Consider the following 23371-nt stretch of genomic DNA (forward strand, 5'->3'; position numbering starts at 1 on the left):
GAACATATTCAGCTACCTAAGCTGCTCACTGTATAGAAAAGCACCTCTGTTAGTTTTAAATATGTTGTTTTTGACTCAAGTCTTTGAATACTTACAACAATAGTTAATGACAAACGCTACAGAGGAAGACTGCATCAACTGTGCAATGCTACATTTGAAGAACATTACTTTCAAGGTGTAAATTTACTAGGAACTTCAGAATAAGGAGGACTTCATAGCCCTTTGTAAACCTTATTTATTCATTGGTTAAGAAAGAGTGTATTACAGGGAAAAGGACAAGCTTCCAAAGCCATTTTTGTAAACATCTCCCTGAACAGGGAGAAAGTGCCCCCCTCAGCAAGTTTGCTGATGATACAAAGCTGGGAGGAGTGGTGGATACCCCAGAGGGCTGTGCTGCCATTCAGAGAGACCTGGACAGGCTGGAGAGGTGGGCAGAGAGGAACCTCATGAAGTTCAGCAGAGGCAAGTGCAGGGTCCTGCACCTAGGGAGGAATAACCCCATGCACCAGTACAGGCTGGGGACTGACCTGCTGGAAAGCAGCTCTGCGGAGAAGGACCTGGGAGTGCTGGTGGACACCAAGTTAAGCATGAGGCAGCAATGTGCCCTTGGGGCCAAGAAAGCCAATGGTATCCTGGGGTGCATTAGGCAGAGTGTTGCCAGCAGGTCGAGGGAGGTGATCCTCCCCCTCTACTCAGCCCTGGTGAGGCCACATCTGGAGTACTGTGTCCAGTTCTGGGCTCCCCAGTACAAGAGAGACATGGCACTACTGGAGGGAGTCCTGCGAAGGGCTACCAAGATGATGAAGGGACTGGAGCCTCTCTCCTATGAGGAAAGGCTGAGAGAGCTGGGCCTGTTTAGCCTGGAGGAGAGAAGACTGAGGGGGGATCTTGTCAATGTATACAAATATCTAAAAGGGAGGGTGTCAAGAGGATGGAGCCAGACTCTTCAGTGGTGCCCAGTGACAGGACGCGAGGCAACAGGCACAAACTGAAACACAGGCAGTTCCATCTGAACATGAGGAAAAACTTCTTCACTGTGAGGGTGACAGAGCACTGGAACAGGTTGCCCAGAGAGGTGGTGGAGTCTCCTTCTCTGGAGATATTCAAAACACGCCTGGACGTGATCCTGTGCAATGTGCTCTAGGTGACCCTGCTTGAGCAGGGGTGTTGGACTAGATGATCTCCAGAGGTCCCTTCCAACCTCAGCGATTCTGTGATTCTATGAAACAGACCAATGGGAAAATAATGTATTATATTATAAAAAGAATTTATTAAAGGAATACATTATAAAAAGATGTCTCTTAAAGCCCTCCAAATAAGCAGCTGGCCAGTAAAAATGGCCCTTTCTCACTATTTTTCTGACTAGAAAGTGCACCAAACAGCACATAGCACATGCATCTTCCACTAGCCACAGAAAAATAAGAAATAAGGGATAAGCTGCCTTTGCAGCTCTATTCTCAATGCTTGCATATCTATTCACAGATATACAATTAGGTAAGAAACATACTCTGGACAAGGAAGAGAGAGAATCATATTCAGCCTCTTCTCCCTCTTCATCACATTGTTAAATACTGTGCAGAAGGGATCATAGGAATAAAGCTGTAGTGATGTGCTATCTGAAAGGGTTGACACACATCAGATTGCACAAGGAAACAAAACCTCCAGAAGAAAACAAACAAAAAAAACAACAAAAAAAAAAACCCACAATCCTGGCCTCCTGCAGAACTTCAAGATCTGCAAGCTGGGAATTAGATCCAGAACATTCAAAAGAAATTCAGCAAGAAGAAACCCAGGTGGTTTCCTGTCCTCTTGGCTCCCTGTGCCTGCACACACAGAAGTTGCATGAAGAAACTCCAACAGATACAAATTCAAATAGCAAACTCTACAATTTTGCCTTAGAAGATTTGAGTATAATACTAGACTATTTTTGTTTGGCAGTTTGATTAGCATTGTGAAAGACAGTCCATATGTTTAAAAGAGTTCTGAAATACATTGTAAATACATGCACAAAAATTCAGTCTAAGTGAACTATTTTGATCACCTTTTCTTTTTTAGTGATTAGGTTTCCACTTTAAAAATAGAAAACAGCATTTTTCACTTTTTATTTTAGTTCAAAGGGCTCAGCATTTTTCCCTTTTGTATATCCTTTGCCATTTCTATTCTGTACAATGGAAAGAAAAGAAAAAAGAAAAAATCCCACACACTACCATAAGTCTATCTAGTGCAACACCCCACTAGCATAGCAGGCTCATAAAATCCTTCTAGGGTATAAATGCTATAAACATGGTTTAGTATTTAGGATGTCAGCATCTTACTCCCCCAGCTTGTGCAAAACCATACAGGTTTTCTCTTTTTCTAGTTTTTTTTTTTTTTTTTTTTTTAACTCTTGAAGCATAGGAAGTACAAAATACACTTCTATCAATCTCTAGGAAAAACAGCAGAAGAAATCATGCTAATATGATGCAGCATCATCGCTTAGAAATGCTGAGAGACTGTTAGTTATTACAAAAGTCTTTCATTTTTATAGGTTAAAATTATTTATTGAAAGCATATCCCCAACAATGACCACAACAAGAAGAACATCTAAATCTGCTTTTAGAACTATGCTTTCCTTTCTATCTAAAGCAATATGTTATAATCTTTCATGAATCACTATACCAAAATACTAGTTAGAAGCAATTTTACTGGGTGAGTAAAGAGAAGGAGAGAGAAAAGAATTTACTGAAATACAATCAGATGAATTTGGGAAAACTTAAAGGAAAGCAAATAATTTTTCCTGAAGTTTTTGTTTTTATAAAGGTGAAAATATAAGAAAACCCAAAGTATTGTAATGTCATACATAACCTAAATAGATATGAATCAGGATTAAAAAACAAAACAAGAAAACAAGAACCCCCCCCCCCAAAAAAAGACACACACACACCACCCACCACACACACACCCATAGCACACACAATAGATGACTACTGAAAAGCAAATGAAGCTTATAATTTTAAATATCTTTTTCTGTTATAGCATGGCAAGTTTTAAGCTGCCCTACTTTCCAAGTACATAAATAGACACAGAAAATAACATCACTAGTGTAGACATATATAAATATACAATAATTAGAAAACTGCTATTTTCTAAGCAGCACAAAGATTTCCACCTCCTTAAACTTGATGTTTTGGATGTATCACTATAAAACTAGTCTTTAATAGTTTTGAAAGTTCAGCAAACTTTTTATAGTACAAATCACCTAGCTAATCTTAAAAAATGGCATAAGTAACAAATTTTGGCAACTATTTCAAATAAGAAATATTCACAAAGGATACAAGTGAGAACACATATACAGGAAAAAAAGTTCTTCTATTGAGTTCAAATAAACCCAATTTTTCCTGTATTCTACATTTCTGAGTTACAGAAGTTCCCAGCTGGAGCTCACTGGAAATTTATAGGAAGACAAACATTTACAGAAGGACCCTTGCAGAATCTATTATATTGAAATCAAAACCCTTAACTTTCTTTTGTTGTTAATTTTATTATTATAAATGAATGCAGAAATCAATATATTGAACTAAGACATTTGGTTACAGGTTTGGGTTTTTTTTATTAGGACAGAAAAAGCAATAAAAGTTAATGATATTTAGATATAAGATTAAAACCACTGATCTAAGTGGCAAAGATCAGTGCAATGGACAAGGGAATTAGTGGTCATGCAACAGCTGGTATTAAATACAAAAGGAAATCCCCAACACATAGACTGCTGTGAAAGTATAAGGAAGTATCGCTATCTGCTTTCCCTCTTGTAATAGCCTCTCTGGTAAGTATCTGCTACTGTCTTCCTTTGGAGACAAGACACTGGTTAAGACAGACCTTTGATCTGACCCATACTGGTCATTTTTGTGTTCTTGTTCATTTACTCACTTGAAATCATACTGCACAAGTCTCCTAATTATAAGAACATAAGTTGTTAATGTGTTGGCAGTTGGTGAAAATTATCAATTCCTTTTTAAGCTTTGCATTTTTTCTGTCTGCCAAAACTGACACAAGTTTACTTTTTTTGTGCTGAAACACGAAAACCTGCTCATTTCATAAATGAGATTAAGGGATCACTCGCACAGTCTTCATCCATTGACTACATGGCCCTGAGCATCCCTATTACCTCAATCTCCTTTTTCTAAAGCCTCCTATTTAAAGACTGCACAGGACTCTGCTGTCAACATCACTCTCACTCAATGGCAAAGCTGTTACCAGAAGCTGTTACTGTTTCTGTCCCTTCCCATGTTGTCTGTAGCACATCCCTGTCCCACAGCAATAGCTGGAAACCACAAGTTTGGGATACACTTGTAGCAAAATTAAGTAGACAGACTAGTAGTAATGGCTGTATCCCCACCTCTCCCCCCCTTAAACTAGATGAAGTCACCTCCGCTTTATACTTTCTCTTGCTCATACAGCTTATAAATATTTAGGTTTTTACAGGGTCCAAGCCTAAGGTTTGAGGTTGTTTTTTGTTGTTTGTTTGTTTGAATTAGGCCTACTAACTTCAATGGGACTTCCATGAGATACAAAGTTAAGAATACACATAGGTCTCCGGAAGATACAAGTCCAAATCAAACATCCCTGTGATGAATTAAAGTTCAAATTACAAGAGAGTAAAACTTAATAAACACACATCAGATGCCTTAACTGATTATAAACAGTATCTTACCCCGATTTTTCTTTTTCTTCAGCCTCTGCATTTCTACTAGGATTTTCCATTTCTTTAACCTTTTCCTCCTCCTTATCTTCCAGTTTGGTTTCATCTTCGGTTTTGATTACATTTAAGTCCTTTTCTTGTTCAGGTTGAGTATACACAGAGTCTGGCAAATTTTTTTTGTTTCCCTAGGATAAGAAGACATTCTTTTAACTTACTAGATTAAATAAAAAGGATTTAAGAAAAGGCAGACAAAACACACTGAACTTATTATCAGCAAAAACGAAAAATTTAAGGCTCTTTCTAAAATGACAGCCCCTCCCCCTTACTGTTTTTCTTCTGAAGATCTCAACCTAAACATAACAGACTTCAAACAAAGCCTCAGCCACTCTCCTAGATAGTTTTGCCACAATGATATAGGCATGCAGCTCTCAGACCCAACCTGCAAACCAATCCCTAAAATGAACACTTCACAGGGCACATCTGCACCGAGGATGCAGCACTGGCCCAGCCGTTATTCATCCCAGAGTTAGTACCAGCGGATAGACCAGGGCTGGTTGCCTCTTCCACATGGAGGCACTACAGCAGTGTTGCATGCTGACATGAACAGCTGCTTCTAGACCAAACTGCTAAGCCTGCACAGCACTGCATTTTGGCTTACCGGCTGAGATTTCAAAATCCAGTGTTGACTCAGTGGTTTGGGCAAAGATATAACCATTTGCCTCTCTGGATTACTATGAGCTATGTTAGTCCACTGTCTACAGCATATGACCCAGATCTGTGTGGAACCTCACTGGTTTCAGCAGGAGTGGAGAAGTAAAAGCAAGATTTACAAGGGCTTAAAAGTAAGGCCAAATGCAAAATAAAAGCATCAGCACTGTAGGTAGCTGTGAGCATGCATTACCCAGATCAGAATAAAGCAGCACACTAATTGGTCTCCATTTGACCTAGGAGCCCCCAAGCAGGTGGAACATTGCAGCTGCTTCCTCACAAGTCAGACATTTGGACATCATGATCCTCTAAAACAGGCACCTAGAGGAAAATCTAGCTCAAATGTGTTGTTCTAAATTAGTATTACAGCAGGTTTTGAGCTGTTTTAAAACCACTACAGAGATTTCAATCTCAACACAGTGTCAGGATTATCAACACACTACCTGGATTTATCAAAGGGATATAAAATGAACATTAAAATATTTTACCAGAATGGTGGCCTTATCATTTTCTTTACATTCGTTATCATTCTCAGATAGCTTTTTTTCTTCTTCTTGTACTATCGCTACTTCTTCCTGCTTGCACTCCTCCTTATCCGCTTTTATTTCTTTTACATCCTGCTCTGGATCTTCATGCATCTTCACTTCCTTTTCTTTTTCACAGTCTTTACAAGGTTTGCTTGTCACTTTCTCTGGCAATGCCATCTGAAATTCAATATTAGCTGATGTACAATATTCTTCAAAGCCATAGAGATATCTGAAAGAAGAAAAATTGCATTCTGTGAAATAATTTTGACTTTAACAGAAAGACTTCACTATTTATGAGTTGTTTTGCTTTTATTTTTATGTATTAAGATATGAAAAAATCCCTTTTATTATTAAGTAGTATTACAGAAATGCAAAAAAAAGCAAAAGATTTTTCAAGAAAACTAGGGGAAAGAAATGAAAAAATTTATAAAAGAAAAAAGCACAAGAAAAATAAAATTCAATGTATGTGGCCAATGATTAAATAAATCTTAAGTGCCTCTAACTCTGAATAAACTATCAAATCAACTTAAAAATGATTTTGTAATTACAACTGGCATTTTTCCGAGCTTCCTAAAAAAGCAGACTATTAGATTTTTATATTATTATTAGTTTTGACACAGGATTCATGTTACAGTGCTTTTATAACTTACTTCAGTCAGAAATCATAATAAACGATGGTGGTTTGCCTTGAAATTAGCCAACCAACAATTTCAAAATCAATAATACTCAACAGATCCAGTAAACTTGAAATACATCAATCTGTAATATAAAGTGACTTTACAGTATAGAGCACTTCTTGCTTGGTTGAAGTGAGAATGGCATAATCCTCTGTCCTCTACTCTAGTGATAATATACTTGTACGACAGAGACTGACAAATCAAATCATTCTGGCAATGAATAAAATAGAACATCAGGAAAGCTTTCAATTCATATTTGATTTCTGAAAGCTTTCAAAACATCATTAACACCAAGCCTAAATATTTAACAAAGGAAAACAGGAATTAAAACAAAATGCTGGATTTTTTTTTTTCTTTTTATTTCTGGACTTTGTGGACCAGCATTTGATGCCTGCCTCTACCAAACAGCTAATAAAAGGTTATATACTTCATTTTATTGCTAGGTGCTCATACTTTGCACTTCTTTCCCCTTTTCTTTCTCAATAAAAAGGAGAGCAAAAATACACAAAATGCATAGATATTTTAAAGAAGCTAGAACAAGTAATACTACCCAAAGATACCAAATCTCTTACAGTGACTACCAAGTTTCTTTCTTGAAAGAACACACTAATAGAAACAAGACATGAACGATATGCTTAAAGTTTACAAAAATTATATTTTACCAAAAAGTATGGATTTTATGTATATTGCGATCACCACAAAAATCAAATCTAGTGAACTGAACTAGTGAAACTAGGGCTGTTTTAGCACTAGTTTCACAGCTTTTTTACTTACTTTTTGTATGCACATTTAACATTGTACCCTGCAGCTGAATTCAACACAGGGATTCCAAGATCTTGATAAACTTGCTTCCACACTGCTCCACTTTCAATCTATTACAGAAAAAAAAAAAATTACAGCATGTTTGCCAAGTTAACGCACTGATGCACAAAAAACTAAAACAACAACATCTATAACTTTGGAAAATAATTATAATTCATTTCCTCTGATCTATAAGATTACTATTTATCACACAGTATTTCGCTGTAATGCAAATTGCAGTCCACTGTAACTATTTTTAAGCAAGTTAGCATTTTTGTATTTCAGTAAGCCACAGCAGGCCTTCCTCTCCACGTGGTAATAAAACAAAGCAAATAAAATACAAAGAACAGAAAAATCAGTACATCATTTTAGTTTTATGTTTAAAATAATCTTTAATTACCAGAGCTGAAATTTTAATTTAATTTTAAAGAAAAAATTGACTCAAAGCATTACCAACTCTCAGGCCTGGCAGTACTGCACCAGATACAGCGAACACTGTTCTTCCCTTACATCTTTACTATGCTTCTTGGTGTCAAAGTTTTGTAGGCAGTATGATATGCTCATTTCTAACTACCTGTGAAGGTAAAGCAGATGTGCTGCAATACCCAAGTACAAGATCCTCTCCTGTATATCAGGAAGATGACACTACACAAGTGTATTTCTCAACTGACAGGCTGACTTTATGGGAAGAAGTCCAAAGCAGTAAATGGAATCTGCTTGGCCAAGAATTCCAAATATTTCAATTACTGCTCCAAGAACAATTCCACTAATCCCCATCAGCACACTCCTCTATGTACTGCCCAGAACAGATAGGAATTAAGGTCCTCACAGAAACCTTAAGTTAATAAAATCTCAAAGGTAAGTAGTCTAAGTAGTGAGTTTTCTCACTGTCTGAGAGAAAAGCTTTATCAGACAGATGTTTGTTGAAATCTCAAAAACAAAAATGCTGGCTGATCTTATGCAGCAATAATTAAGCACACTGAGTAGATGTGTACACAATTTCTTTAGATTATAACTAGTTTCTGGTTCCTGTTAAAATACATGGGGTTTGGTTTTTTTGTTTGTTTTTTGGGTTTTTTAAGAGTGACAAGGAGTCTTAGGCAGCTGTAAGATTAAATTTTAAGATGTCTAATGCTCCTGTACAAGTCTTGTTTATCATTACTTAAACCAAAAGAAACAGCATCCTCAGATTCTGTGGATCTGGAATACTTTCCATACTAATACTTACATTATCAAATCCTCCAAGCTTGTGTACAAGTCTAAATAATTTGAAGAGATTCAAATTTCTGTATCCTAGTACAGGTCGTTTATTAATAGGAGTCCCTGTGAACAAAGACAGTTATTGAAATATTTTGAAATCTTTTTCAGAATAACATAAAATCCACATCATATAATATTCTACACTATTAAATATAGTATTGTAAACTCCATCCACTGATCACCTCATGCCTCTGCTACTTTTTTCTCTCCATAAAAGGAAACAAACAGCCTTATTACCTCCTTTTCCCTACAGTTCAGTAATGTAATTTAATTTGTATGTATGCATTCTTCCTTGTATTACTGAATATGCACAAATGATTCAGCTTTTCTAGCCACATATTATACATAATTTTATTTTAGCCAATAGAACTACTACACATAATAGCACCAGTGTAGTCCTTTCACTACAATCAAAAAAACATATCCCAAGGAACAAATCCCATAATGCTTCAAAGAGCTGCAACTTCCCTATGCTGGTGTGCTAGCAGTAGCTACCACATTATCATCTCTTGTAAGCAAAGCAGAGTTCCTCAACTCAACTTCACATGTTACTAAGGTACTAATTTCATAGCAATACCTCACCATGCCTCCAAAAAAATTGTACTTTTCTTGCAATGTATAAAAACTTGGTAGAGATTTACTGTATTAAATGGCAATTGTTTTTAAAAACATTTCAACCTACCTTATGGATAAGATGCAAGCATTTAAGTCATTAGGATTCACAAAATAAAACTAGTGTGAAATAAATGCATTTTACATGATCCTAAAAAGCATTTCTTTAGGTAGCTTATTAAAGTTATTGAGTATATACATTAATGTGATTGAGGATAATGAATACTTGATTATACAATTACAAGTATACAGTAGAAAATATGGTAGGATATACAAGGTACTATCCATTTATTTCTGAAATCAGGAATAAATGACTATTTTATCTGCACTAAATACTGCCTGGGAATGGGGGGGGGGAGGGGAGACAAGTGACAGACTGTCATCTTCTAAATAACAGGGAAGCCATAAGTAAAGAATACCACCTCACTGTTTCCAAAAATGAACTGCAAAGCACTAATAATTTACAGACTCGGATCTTAAAGTATCATTGTGTAATGCATTTATCTTCAACTACCGCAAGTCAAAGATCACAATACCTACCTCTGTCTTCCATAAACTTGTATAATTGCTGAAGAAAGCTCTCTCTTTCTTCTGGAAAAGGCTCTATTTCCTCCTGTTTTAAATAATGTACACAAGAAAAGTATCAGCTACCATTATGAGTTATACAGTTTCATTAAGCAAAGCACTGCAGTGATTCATTTAGGTTCAAATGTTGAAGTTTGTTTTACTGTAGACAGCGATAGGATGTTATACTAAGACACATAGTCTCGGTGTTATGCCGCATGGAAGTAAGTTTTAAAAGCCATAAAAAGTCTTTCTTAATATATAAAACAACAAATGTAAAGACATGTCTGAATTGGATTTTCAGCAGATCACTGAAGTGTCATAAGGAATGTCATAAATCAAGACGCATTCTCAATTTTATCTATTTAGGCAGAAAGTAGTCTAGGAGACATCTGTTTTAATGGTCAAGAGATTATATCAGATCTCAAATCTAATTCTCCTGTAATTAAGCAATTCCTTAACGCCTGCATGCACTATGTCACTTTCAGGGATGAAGTGGGAGACAAAATTGTGCTTGCACTTTTTTTTGTAGGAGTTCTAAATCCACAGTACTGACAAACCACAGCCTGACACTGCATGCAAACTGCCTTGAGGTATCAGCTGAATGCCAGACGAGCAGGATCAAACCCAGAACTGAAATAACAACAGATATTTTGTATGTTCAGCTCATTACAGTAATTAGCCTTTGTATCAGATTTACTTAGAATAATAAACAGTGGAGTTTCATGGCAAAACACTATGGTTATTTTATAATACCTTAGAATTTTCTTTAGGAAATGTCACTTGCCACAACCAGTAGCAATTAATACTATAATTTTGATACTATCATCATTTTATTTCCAGTATAATCAGAATTTCTAAAAATTCCAGTGACTAAGCTATTTCAAAACAATATGCTGACTACAGCTTGATTAATTTTCTGCATGCTGTTTTAATACCAACTACCTATAAAGTTTCTAAAAATATAAAAGTTGCTCAGTAAATTTAAAGGAAACACTTTCTTTGGTGCATCTTCACACTGTGCTTATCTTTTCCATCCCTATGACAGTCTCCTTACACTAAACATTAAAGTTTGACCTACCCAGAAGCAAGGAGACAACGTATTGCCATCAAAGTTATACCAAGACAGTTGGAAAAAAAAAAAAAAAAAAAAAATCAGTAGAAATATTTTATAGAATATATTAAATAAATAGAATATATTAAACAGGAAAAAAAAAACAAAAAACCCCAACAACATTATCTGTTGAAACTGCTTAAGGGAAGGTGTCGAGAGGATGGAGCCAGACTCTTTTCAGTGGTGCCCAGTGACAGGACGTGAGGCAACGGGCACAAACTGAAACACAGACAGTTCCATCTGAACATGAGGAAAAACTTCTTCACTGTGAGGGTGACAGAGCACTGGAACAGGTTGCCCAGAGAGGTGGTGGAGTCTCCTTCTCTGGAGATATTCAAAACACGCCTGGACATGATCCTGTGCAGTGTGCTCTAGGTGACCCTGCTTGAGCAGGGGTGTTGGACTAGATGATCTCCAGAGGTCCCTTCCAACCTCAACCATTCTGTGATTCTGCTTAACGAAGACAAAGATGGCTGAAAATAAGATCAAGGAAGGGAGGCTATAACTATTACCAGTAAGTAGTTTTTTCTTAGTCTAGACTTCCTCCACTAAATGCACTTAGATGACACATCAGAGCAAGCAGACAAAGATCAAGAACAAGTATTTACAATATGCTAAAGCAATTCTCATTTAGCTGTAATTAATAAGAGAAATACAATGAAAATACTCCACAGTCAGAGCCATTGCAAAGGCAATGCAAGAGGAAGGTCTCTGTGAGGGGCATTAAACGATGAGCATCTATCTGATACCTAGTACAGCTGCAGCAAAACAGAGCAACCTACTTCAGCAGGGAAGAATGAGGAGAGAACTGCAGTCCTCTGTACTGAATACATCCTCATCATGGAGGAGGAAGGAAAACAAACAAACAGTATCCTTCACTGGTATTGAGGAGTGTTGCTGCAGCACGGCATATAGTACAGACAAATGCCTGGTTTAGAAACTTCACATTTAACAGGCAAAGGTAGTAAAGTAAACACTGCTAGTAAGCAGAGAATTCAGCTTGTCGTAAAATTTGAATAAGGCCACACACACCAAATGGCTTGACTAGAATGACACATATACAGAAGAATTTAATTAACAGACAAAGATATTTCACTGTCATGCTGGAAAAGAGGAGGATTTTGCTATACATAGTGCAAAAGTCCAGAATTTAAGAAAACCTGTTTCTCCTAATATTTCACGACAGGTAGTTGGAAAGGACTCTTCCAAGCATACCCTGGATCATGGTGGACAGCTAAAGAACACCTAACTCAAGTTTTTCACGTTGCTCACAAACAAGAGAACACTTGCCATAATAAAGTAGTCCCAACACAGCATTTAGGGGATGGGAAAGACAGCATTCAGCTGAATCTCAGGAAATCCAAAGTATAAGAAGCAACATATGTTTTTTAAAAATATGGGAGACTAAAATAAAGGTAATGAAGAGACTGGATTGCTGCTCTTTGCTCACTCAAGGATGCAATGCCTGAAGAGTAGGCTATAAGAATCTCAAATGTGATGACCCACAGAGGTGTCAGAATGGCAACTGGATGCTCCTTATTAATTTTCCCAACAGAAACCACATTGACTTTCTAAGAAACTGCACTAAACACAAATTTTAAGACCCTGTGTGCCACTGAAAAGCATTTTTGCTTTCTCAGAATCTCTGCAAACTCAGTGCAGGCTACACTACGATAACATCTGTTAATAATCCCCAGTTCCTTAAGGAATCTCCTAAATAATCAGGGCAGTTAGATGACAAGGTTTCCTAGGTGATGGTCTGAAGGAAGCATGTCATACTCTGCCGTCTTGGCTTATTTCTAAGTTAAACAACCACAATGCTAGTAAGGTCACTCTGAAGCCACTAATATAGCTGTCCATGCCACAAAAGAAATGAGCAAATCTGCCTGATAACGAAACCTAGAAAATAAGCAATATGCCATGAAAATTCACACAGTATTATAACCCAGCACTTAAAAAAAAAAAAAAAAAAAAAAAAAAGGTCTTTGTCTATCTTTCTATGTTTGGCAATCATCAGATTTAGTATGGGAAAGAGAGGAGAGAAGCTGCTTTCTATTATCTTCCATTTGAAAAAATAGGAAAGGCAGACCCCCTTCTGAGAAGAGAATTATAGAGGATTTACACATCAATGTCTGTGAGAGCATCTATATATGAAACCTGAGGTGATGCATGTAAGAGCTGTTCACTTTTTGTCCTGATTCACAGGGACTAGGGCCCCACGGATGGCCTTATGGCAACCAGTGAGAACCGTTCATATCCCGGAAAGAGCTAGAACAGTCTGCAGGTGGATAATGAGGTCCCTAGAACAGGCCTACAGGTCCTGTTTAAGAGATGTTGCCTGATAGCCAAGAGGTTATAGACACAATCTACTAAAAAGGAAAGGCCATGGCAGGAGCAGAATGCTCACCAAAGAAAGTGAGGGGAGCGAAGGCACACATTATGTTGATCACTCAGAAAATGTTAAATAAAAAGATGATTTTTGCCTCCGTTTAAAAAGCCTCCTGGCTCAGCAGGTGACAGAACATTAGACACTGGAGGGGCAAGTATCACAAGAGACATCACAGTAAATCCCAAAAGATTTGACTGAGATGAGATCTTCATGTCTAGCACACAGGAATACAGTAGCTCAAACAACATCACAGGCACCTGGGAGAAGCTAGAGAGAAAAGGTGCTGAAACTTCCTCTCCAAAGACAAAGGGTACAAGGCCAAATATTTGCAAACCCTATCGCTGAAGGCTGTAAGTTTTTCACCTAGGAGAACTAGTGAGGGAATGACCACTATATAAAGACTGTACGTCAATCTACATAGGTACAAACCTACCCATACTCATCATGCCCATGGCTGGACATGACCTGCTCTAGAAGTTCAAGAGCTGTGTTGAGCCAAAGGAAATATCCCTTGCTTCCAAAATATTGAACAGAGCATAGCTGCTTGCAAACTTGGCTCTGCAGCTTTTGATCAGAGCTGGTTAAGGTCCTGTGAGCTTAAAGGACAGGAAAAAAAAACAAAAAACAAAAAACATGAGCACAGAGAGGTGGCAAAGTTGTTACCTCACACCTGCGCAGCCTCCCAAACCTTAAAATAAATACAGAAACAAATGAATAAAAGATGGCACACTATCTTCTCGAATGCCAGCAAACAACAGCCTCCAGGGAAGATGGGTTCAGAGAAAGATCGTAACAACCATTTAAGGCCCAAACCAGTTCAGCTTCTCTTTTAGAGTTCCACTATGGAAAGGAGTTTTAGTCAACTGCATTACGGTCAGTCGCATTACAAATTAGAGAAAGAGCTCTCAAACCCTAGTGAGAGAAAAGGTGATCATGGACAGACAGAATCTGAGTACCACCAGAAGGTACAAAGGAAGTAAAAGATTCAAAAGCCCCTCTTCCAGCCTCATAGCCAGCTGTGAAATAAAGTTCTTTCCACTAATTTTCTTCTTTCCTCTTGTCTTTGTTTTTTCCAGACAGGAGGCTGGGAGGAAAGAACAGATAATTAGAAAACCAAGTATGAGGTAGCACTCCATACTTCCAGTACAAAAGAAAAAAGGGTGGAAGAGGAGTGCATGGGCTCATGCCTTGATTGAAAGCTCTTCTGCTTCTTTACATCACGACAGGCAGAGAGAAAGCATGTGATGAAACAATTCTTCACTAGAGCAGGGTAAGAGAGAGGCGCAACAACTCAGACTTCTTGGTAATTACGTAAAGGTTTCAAAGTTTCTCACCTTTCCCTTTTTGCCACTACAAAACCAGTAAACTCCACTTTCTGCAGCTGAAAGCAGGGAGTGAAAAAAAAAAAAAAAGAAAGAAACCCACAGTGCAAGCTACCTGCAAGTTCTACTTTACAAGGGGGTCCTATAGCCATAGGCCTGGCATGGCCATTCGGGAGTGGGAAAGGGTGGGGGAGAAGGGGAAGGAGGACAGGGTGACAACGGAGGAGAGAACAGCAGGGCCATGCCAGCCTAGTTCGGTTTATTTCTCAAGGATGTCAAGAATGCAGGTCAGTAGCAGCTTATAGCTGCTTCCTTACATGGAGCTCCCATGCAAAAGGCCGAAGACTTCCCTGTGGCCTGGAATCTGTGTAAGTCACAGGTACATAGTGGAGTAACAGCTCCATAGCCAAGAGAAAATAAGCGTTCATATAGATGATGTTAAATTTATTTACAGCGGCATGAGTTAAGCATGCACAGAACTCACTCCATGGCCACAAAGGGGAAAATAAAACAACACTGTTATACCATGCAACAGAGCAGATGTAAGATAAACCAGGAAGGGAGAAAACACCCTTCTGCACACTACGAAGCACTGACCAGTGGCCACCATCACCACAGAAAGGTAGCCAACTGTTCATTTGGACAGAGGGTGACCTACACACTGGAAACTCCATCTAGGTCATGATTGGCATAACAGACAATGAATTAGTATCTCCATAACAAACCTGATGTTCTACATCAATGAAAAATCCCCTTGCCCTCCAATATGGAAACACTGCATGCAAGAAATGGCCACTCTAGACTTGCATAAAGTTGCAAGACAATTGCTGAAGTTTGTAAAGATATCAGAAAGAGTGCTTTGTTTTAAAACTGTCAAAATTGCTTTAAGCACTGTATATCCTTTATTAGGGACAGCTTATATATTTTCCAGCCACACAGATCTTCATGATTAGAAGACACTCAGTCCTTTAATGGCTAGCAGGCAAGTTCCAGTCAGAAATACATACAAGTAAAGGGCTCTTTCTATTCTTTTAGTAACAAAAATATGCATACGACAGCACGCACCAATCTCTACCCTTTTGCACCCTGCTCAGTCCCCAGCGGGTGCTGCAACACCTTCTGCAGCTGTATTAGGATGAGTATGGATAAGATTTTAAAATGGGCTCTACCTCTGAATTAAGTTTTACCCATCTTCTATTAGTTCCCACTGACTCAGCCTTTTGAGTGTATATATTTTTTGCTTTAGTGCACTCAAAGATATTTCTTAGATTTTCATATTGATAGTCTCACATTAACATACAATATCTTTATTCAACAAAGATTTTAAAAGCTAAGAGACAAAAATGTTCCTACTGAGACCTAATTAAACATTAGTCTTGCTAATTTATAACCAGCTGTGCATCTGTGCAGTTTGCTAACTTGCCTCTTCTTCACTGCTGTTATCCTCTTTTTCTTTTTCGTCTTCTTCCTCCTCTTCAGCTTCACTGCTGGAGCTGTCTTCTTTCAATTCTGTTTTCCAGTTATTAGGAACAGTTCTGTTTTTACTGAATTCAAGGGCTTGGTCAAAAGCTGTAAAAAGACCACCAGCATTTGTTAACATTGCAGGAAGAATCAGTTTGACCAAATCTTCTAATCAAAAAAAAAGGGGGGGGGGGGGAAGACTGCTAATTAACCATTCTACCCCCAAATTTAAAGAACTTCAACAACATCTCTGTGTTGCTTTTACTTATTTGCCTTACCAAGTCAAATAAGCCTGATGTTCTCCGTACTGTGTATCAAATATTCAGAGCTATTATTAGGATTATTACTATGTTAGCGTCTACAGACAAAAATAAGCTTCTTCTGCATTAGGCCATCTATGAACATTTAATTAAGAGAACCCCTATCCCAAGGCATTCACATTGTGGTTTATGTACATCATTAAACTGGGGGGAGAAGGAGAAAGAAATAAGCACAAGCACATTTTAGAGCTTGACCATACACATAAAATTTCAAGTGAATCCACAATTCCGGTTTGTTGAGAGTGCACAAAGCCTACCTTCTCAGAACTATTAGGGGTATGCGAATTACTCTATGCAGGTCTAATGCAGAAGGCCAAATACTAACTAATCTATAAAGTTAGTGCGCACTGCATGACTAGATCCATGCTTGGCATGTCTAGATTTAAAACAAAAGCATTTAACTTGTTATTTTAAAAAAGTACCTCTAGATTTTCAGAAATTTTTACTTTCAAGATATTACATTACAGGAAAACCCCTATATTTTAGTATTTTTAAGACATGAACCAATCTACCAAACATTTGGTACAGTCTATGTAACAAAATCCAAATCCACACGCGCACACGCACTAGTGTTTTCCCCTGAAAAGTTATTTTTACCTTGCTTTAACAAAGCGTCAGGCTTTGGTGAAGTTTCACTAATTTCCCGAACATCTTTTCTTGGCACAGAAACACTAGATAATTTAGAAAACAATGAAAAATATTTTTAAAATACTATTTTAAAAGATTTTTAAGCTAAATTAATAGTACAATACAGAGCTGATCATTAAGAATATGACAGAGCTACTAAACATACAGAGGAAGCCCGTGAAGAATACTTTGACACTTTTATAATGTTATAGTCCAGTACAGTATTAGTCAGTTAATGGATTAAAAACAAAGCTTTTAAAAACGTTTGGAGAGACCATACAAATCCATTCATTAACTGACTTCCACTAACATTCTCCTTCCACTAACTGGTAGTTTTTGAAATCTCCCAAATATATATTCCTTAATAAAAACCTCATGTTAATGTAGCAAGTAACAACTCACCCCAAAACAACAAAAGCCTATCTTGGGGGGAAAAAAAAAAAAAAGGTATTAGTAAAAAACTGTCAGTATGAAAGATTTCTGAATTAAAAAACAAATCAATTTTTCCTCTCTCTGTTGTGACTATACCCAAAGAAACCAATCTGAACTACAGCTGTGCTAAGGTGGGTATAGTTCTCCAGCAACATTGATCAGCGTGAAATCAGTGTGAATAGCTGTCAATTTAGTAAAGTGATATCCTAGAGTCAGTAAGGAACTAAACTACAATGGAACTGTTACATATTTCAACATCCTTTTGGCAAAAGCATTCTGCTAAACTGAACCAAGCAGAATACAGAGTTGCAGCTTTTAAAATAAAAACTAAAGTCTGGACGAACAAAAAAATTCTACTGTCATCCATCAACCCCCTTTCTGACATGAGTTTAAGAACACAAAGTTCCTTATTCTGTTGTGAATCTCATAGTCTGGTGTTTCTAGGATTCTTTATTTACTTTCTTATTTTAAGTGGTAGTATTACAGAACTTTTCAGAAAAGATGATTACATGCAGTTGTAGTCTAGCTTAATACTGAGATAGGCACATGCCTTACTTTAAAAAAAAATTCTCTGTTTCTCCCTGTATTACACACACAGACACACACACACACACCCCTTTCTGTGGCTGGATAAACCTATGGCAGCATCTCTGAAAAGTGGTGCTCTGTAACTAAAGCAGGGGAGGGGGAAGGAAATCAAGTTGTTCTCAAAGTCACAAAATATCTTTGTCTGCCACAGTTGTAACAATGAAACCAAGACAGATTTATACATCCCGTTATTAAGACAAAGGTCAAGGGTGATTTTGTCACAGTATAGTCTCTTGACAGTTTTCTAAACCTTAGAAAAGCCTTGGCAGAAGCCTGCTGGACTAACTGACATTACAAGCATTTAATCCATCATATCTCTTATTACCTTCCACTTGACTCGTATACACTTTAATTAGCAACCTCTACATTTCTACTCACAATTTGCCATCCTTGAAAGAGCGAACAAGAATATTGTCTTTTTTCACTGCAATATCATCACTACAATCTGGACAAACCACCTGCAAAAATATTACAAGAGCAAAGTTTAGCAAGAAAAACAAACAACAGCATAGTAATAGTATATAACACTGCTTCTCAAAAACCTTTTGGGCTCATTTCTTTTTAGGCAACACTGAGATGAGAGCAACTTGAGTTCCTTCAAAATACAGGAGTTAAGGCCTCCTTGAATTACTGAATGCAGGAATTTATGCTCAGTCCTGGAGGAACTGAGCTGTTGCCAGCAACATCAGTAAGAACAGCCTCCTGACAAACATTAAGCACCTGTCATGTCCTTATAGCTTATTCTACTCCTCAACCTAAAAAGAACTGAACTTTCACCAAATGATGCCACCTAACAGTTAAGAGACCTCTTCTAAAAACTTCCAGAAACTGCAAGGATGTCATAACCCACAGTTTCACAAAGAATGGCAAACAGGATTTATAAAATGCATTTTTATTTTTATTTTTTTTAAAACAGAGGATTCATAAAATATGTACTAGGATAGGCTCTTCAATTCAAGGAGTAGATAATCAAGTCTAACACTAAGACAATATACTATTAATTCATTGGATTTTTAAAAGCTATTAAGTTTTTGTTAAACTAGTATACAAGTCATAATTATAAAACTTCAGGGATTTAATACAAAAATGCATTACTTATAGAATTTCTAAAGTTCTAGAACAGAAAAGTAGCCTTCTCCGTCATTCATCTCTCCTCACTCAAGACTTACATAGGACCCTGAAAGTTAACAAACTTCTGGCTGTTATGAATTCCCAAGGCACCAAAGTTGCACACAACTGCAGCCCTAATGACATCTTGCCAAACAGCTCTTCTTTCTTACCCCAGCTGTTTTCAATCCCACTTTTTCCACCAAACACACAAAGACACCATGCAACAGATGGCTTGCTTTCTCCTTAAAGAAGTCACCAGCCATTTAGAATTTTAGAGGTTAAAGTTAAAAGCTCCAATCGATTTGAGAACAGAGTTGCATATCACAGAGCATAGGCTAAATATGCTTCTCAAGAAAAATAAGCCTTAACAGCCTAAGTCTCCAAATTCTGTGCATTCCACAACCTCCTAAGAAATTATCTTACGAAGATAAAATTTCCTAATTAAAACACAGTCTGATGTACAGTTTGTTACAGTACTTTAATTTCAAGGTGAAAGACACTGATGATCGCGCCCATTTGAAACAGGTGCAATCTCCTCTAAGATGGAAAAAAAACTTTTTGGCTTTAGCTACTGGCAGCATCAAGATCTTAGCAATCAGAAATCCATTCAGAAGTTGGAAAAACAGTTTTCCACAATCTCCTCTAGTGCCTTATATCAAGCAGTATCACCTCAATTTTACCTGAATCAAATTTCCTCTAGGCAACCGTTCTGCATGCTCCAAAATATCACAGATACCAATTGTGCAAAATAGGAATTCCAGTGAGATCACAGGAGGAGGAGAGATATGATCCCATGTAAGCTCAAGTTTCTGAAAATGTTGCAAACGTGTTTCCTTACTGCAACTTTCAAAAGCCTTAAGTACACATAAAAATTAAGCAATACCATAAAGCTTACCTAATTATATTCTGACACGAGGAGCAACTGCCAGACATTACTACCATTATTACAATTAACTATTGCTCTGAAAAACCATGCATGCAGGATTAAACCAAAGCACTCAATCACAGTCAGTCCTAAGCATAATTTTTACAAAATTTAAGCCGCTACAGTTCTAAATTAATATATGACTTAGTGTATCTGGTTATAGGACTGATATCCAGAGTATTCAGTTTCCACTTCTAATCTTGACTGTTCTTCACTATAAAGGTTTAGACTAATCTCTGAACTTCTCTTCACATGAAGAACTTGCACAATGTCCTCCATGTGCTTACACCCAAAGTGTACCTGTACACCGTATCATTAATAACACCAAGTAAAGTAGTTCTGGGATACATGTTCTTCAGCGTATTAAGCCTGTATTTTCATTTCATCATTCACATAATTACAATTAGCCATAATATAAATAAAGTTAAACCAAAATTTCTCAGTAACAAAATAAAATTACTTTGTTGATAAAGCAGAGATTGATCCCTGCTTACAAGGTAAAGAATTGCTATCTAAAAGAATGGAGGGCAACAACTACAGGAAAAAAAGAGCTATTTGGGGCATAAAGCTACTCTTTGGCACAACCTCTCAAGCTGCATGCAATATGACATTTTTATTTGCAGAGCTATAAATTTGATTACTAAACTAATGCTTGGTCCAGGATAAGCTATTTCAGACTTAAATTCCACGGTCAAAGTAATTTTCTCCCCCTGCTGCTTCTCATTCATTCGCAGAAAACCTTCCATGAGGAACAGGCTATTCCAATCTCCAAATGAAAGCCAAAGAAAGAGCAGCACGTGCCTTTACTGTACTTGAGGAGAGTAAGCAAACAACTCGGTTAACCTTTAAGGTCCTGCCCACAGCTATCCTGAGTAGCACTACAGTCACACACAAGCCAAATATGACTAGAGAGGCTGCCATGGGAACTGCTGATCAGCTATGTGCGAGTCCAGCAGGACTAACCAAACAACGTGACTTATAAAAAACATTTCAAGCCAGTACAACCGACCACTTCAAAAGCACTGCGTTACCCTTACCAACCACAAGGTGGACCACATTGCATCAGCCTTGATGACAGCTTTCAGTAAAGAAAGAGCTTGATACTCTTGCCTAGTAATGAAAGATTTTCCTAACAGCATCTTTCACTAGCGTGAATGTCTCCTTGTTGATTATTCCGCCCTCTCCTTTGTTGTAGAAGGGACTTCAATGATTCATTCTCTCCCACCAATTTTTCCAGAAAAAGTTCTGCTGGAAAGCCACTGGGCTGCCACAGGAGGTGGCAAGTAGAAACTTGGGACTGAGAGCCTATCACATGCACTAAGAAGTGTTAAATGTTACAATATGGCATCTTTTCAAAAGCAGAGCACAACAGCCTTCCTGAAATTAGATAATAGAAAACATTCAGTACCGCAGCTTTCATTACCAGGGAGGAATGATTCAAACATTTCAGCAAAAAAATCCATAGTACTAGTAAGTACCACATATGAAAATACTTTAATTTCCAAACATATAAGCCAGAGTCCATATACGTTCCTTACACTAATATTGATGTTTCACTAAATGAAGCTTATTGTTAAAAATTTTATTTTCTTTAAACAAAAGCAAAGGAAGATGGAGACTTGTACTAAAAGACTACAGCATTATTCTAAAGGAAATTTATTGGCAATTCTCTACTTCCTACCATAGTAGCAAAGTAGTATTTGATTTGATTATCAAATATGCTTACACTGAAACTAGAAAGATAAGATTACTTAGTTAAACTTTCTCTTTGCACTTCTTGTATTTTCTCCCTTAATGAACCTTGGTAATTCAGAAAAATTACACATAGCACAGGAAAAAAGCCCTCAAACATTGGCTGGGTAACACTTCTTAGCACACTATTGAGCTGGAACTAGGTCAATAAGCACTAGCCATTTGAAAAAGTTAAAGCCATGTTAGCAATGATTTTTGATAAACAAACATTCATATTTACATATATAAAATTTTCTTTAATACTGTTGAATTCTATTATGTCTATTAATGACAAATGAATACACCAAAAAGGGAGAGAAAAAAAAAATACAAAACGCTTTTCTTTGGTGCCTAGAAAAAGAAAGGAACTTTCTACAAAATCAAAAATAAATAAATATGAAACTCTTACCAAGGCTGGAAACCACAGGGCTTTCTTTTTATCCACACTGAAGCAGTCCACGCACACAACTTTTCCTAATAACTCATCACTTTGTTTCCTATCGTCTTCATCTTCATCGCTAGAAGAGGATGAAGATTCTTCTTCAGGACTAAACAACAGAAGAAGATTTAAAACTCAACCGTTCAAAACTCTTAATTATTAGAATTACAGGTGATCCAAAGCTAATTGTTAACAACAACAACAAAAAACTGTAACCGTCTCTGGGCCTTTTGGACGAACATTAAGCTAAACTGATTTGTTTTTCCTCTCAATCTCTCTGTGCTGTTATTCTAACAGTCATATTCTATGAGTCTGCTATCATCTGTCATACAGAATACAAAGCTATTTTGAGAAAGGACAAATCCCTGAAAGAGAAACATCAGCTGTGAATAGAAAAGAAAAAAACCTCTATTAAACCTAAAACAGTTCTTTAAAAATGGCCAGTGAAACATTCCAATGACTCAGTTTTAATTTCACATTGAGCAAAGGGCTGGAATATAAACACACAGGTAAAGGTGCATATATATCTCAATTATAAAGGTTCCAGCTCATTGTTTTGACTGTTCCAGTCTAGCACAGTGTTACATCTGGTTTTAACCACATGAGGAGTCTAAACATACAATACTGCTGCAACTATGACCACCTGCAACAGATTTTTAAAAAGCTTAGCACACCTGGATTTTTTTTTTTTTTTGGACTAGTGAATTTGTTGGTTAGTTCTTAGAAAGTACACAGTATTCTCAATGAGCACATAATTCAGAATTTTAAAAGCAATCTTCCATTTTTCATATAACTACTTTTGAGTATAAAGCTGAATATTAACTGAAGACTCACGGTTAGCATTTGTGTAACAAAAGACACCTGATTTATGGTCTAAGGTGAATTACTGTGTTTCATTTTCCCCACCACAATTTTACATGGTCATTTACAGTGCTCCTAAAAGGACCATTTTTCCCTAAAGTCCTTTTTTAAAATAACAATTTCTTTTAAAACATAGTATGAAAGTTTCTCAAACCCCAGGATGCAGCCTGCATCTCCCATGGAAAATGAAAGAAGTCATGGACTAGATAGAAAAGCAGGACTCTC

General features: G+C 37.1%; 1 protein-coding gene across 6 annotated transcripts in view; it reads right to left on the reverse strand.

Moving 5' to 3' along the window:
- ARID4B (AT-rich interaction domain 4B) overlaps nucleotides 1-23371 on the reverse strand; it is a 98972-nt gene that overhangs the window by 29635 nt on the left and 45966 nt on the right. For 5 of the 6 annotated variants that reach the window (XM_067293476.1, XM_067293472.1, XM_067293473.1 and 2 more), the window contains 9 exons: nucleotides 22256-22394; nucleotides 18459-18538; nucleotides 17031-17104; nucleotides 16076-16221; nucleotides 9804-9876; nucleotides 8620-8714; nucleotides 7365-7462; nucleotides 5875-6142; nucleotides 4691-4863 (listed from right to left, as the gene is read on the reverse strand). In XM_067293476.1, coding sequence (XP_067149577.1) covers nucleotides 4691-4863; nucleotides 5875-6142; nucleotides 7365-7462; nucleotides 8620-8714; nucleotides 9804-9876; nucleotides 16076-16221; nucleotides 17031-17104; nucleotides 18459-18538; nucleotides 22256-22394 — 1146 coding nt within the window. Of the gene's footprint in view, nucleotides 1-4690; nucleotides 4864-5874; nucleotides 6143-7364; nucleotides 7463-8619; nucleotides 8715-9803; nucleotides 9877-16075; nucleotides 16222-17030; nucleotides 17105-18458; nucleotides 18539-21152; nucleotides 21425-22255; nucleotides 22395-23371 lie in introns of those variants that run through there. The other variant, XM_067293477.1, reaches the window with a different exon arrangement.

This window comes from Apteryx mantelli, chromosome 3 (genome assembly GCF_036417845.1).
Source record: "Apteryx mantelli isolate bAptMan1 chromosome 3, bAptMan1.hap1, whole genome shotgun sequence".
Lineage (NCBI taxonomy): Eukaryota > Metazoa > Chordata > Aves > Apterygiformes > Apterygidae > Apteryx > Apteryx mantelli.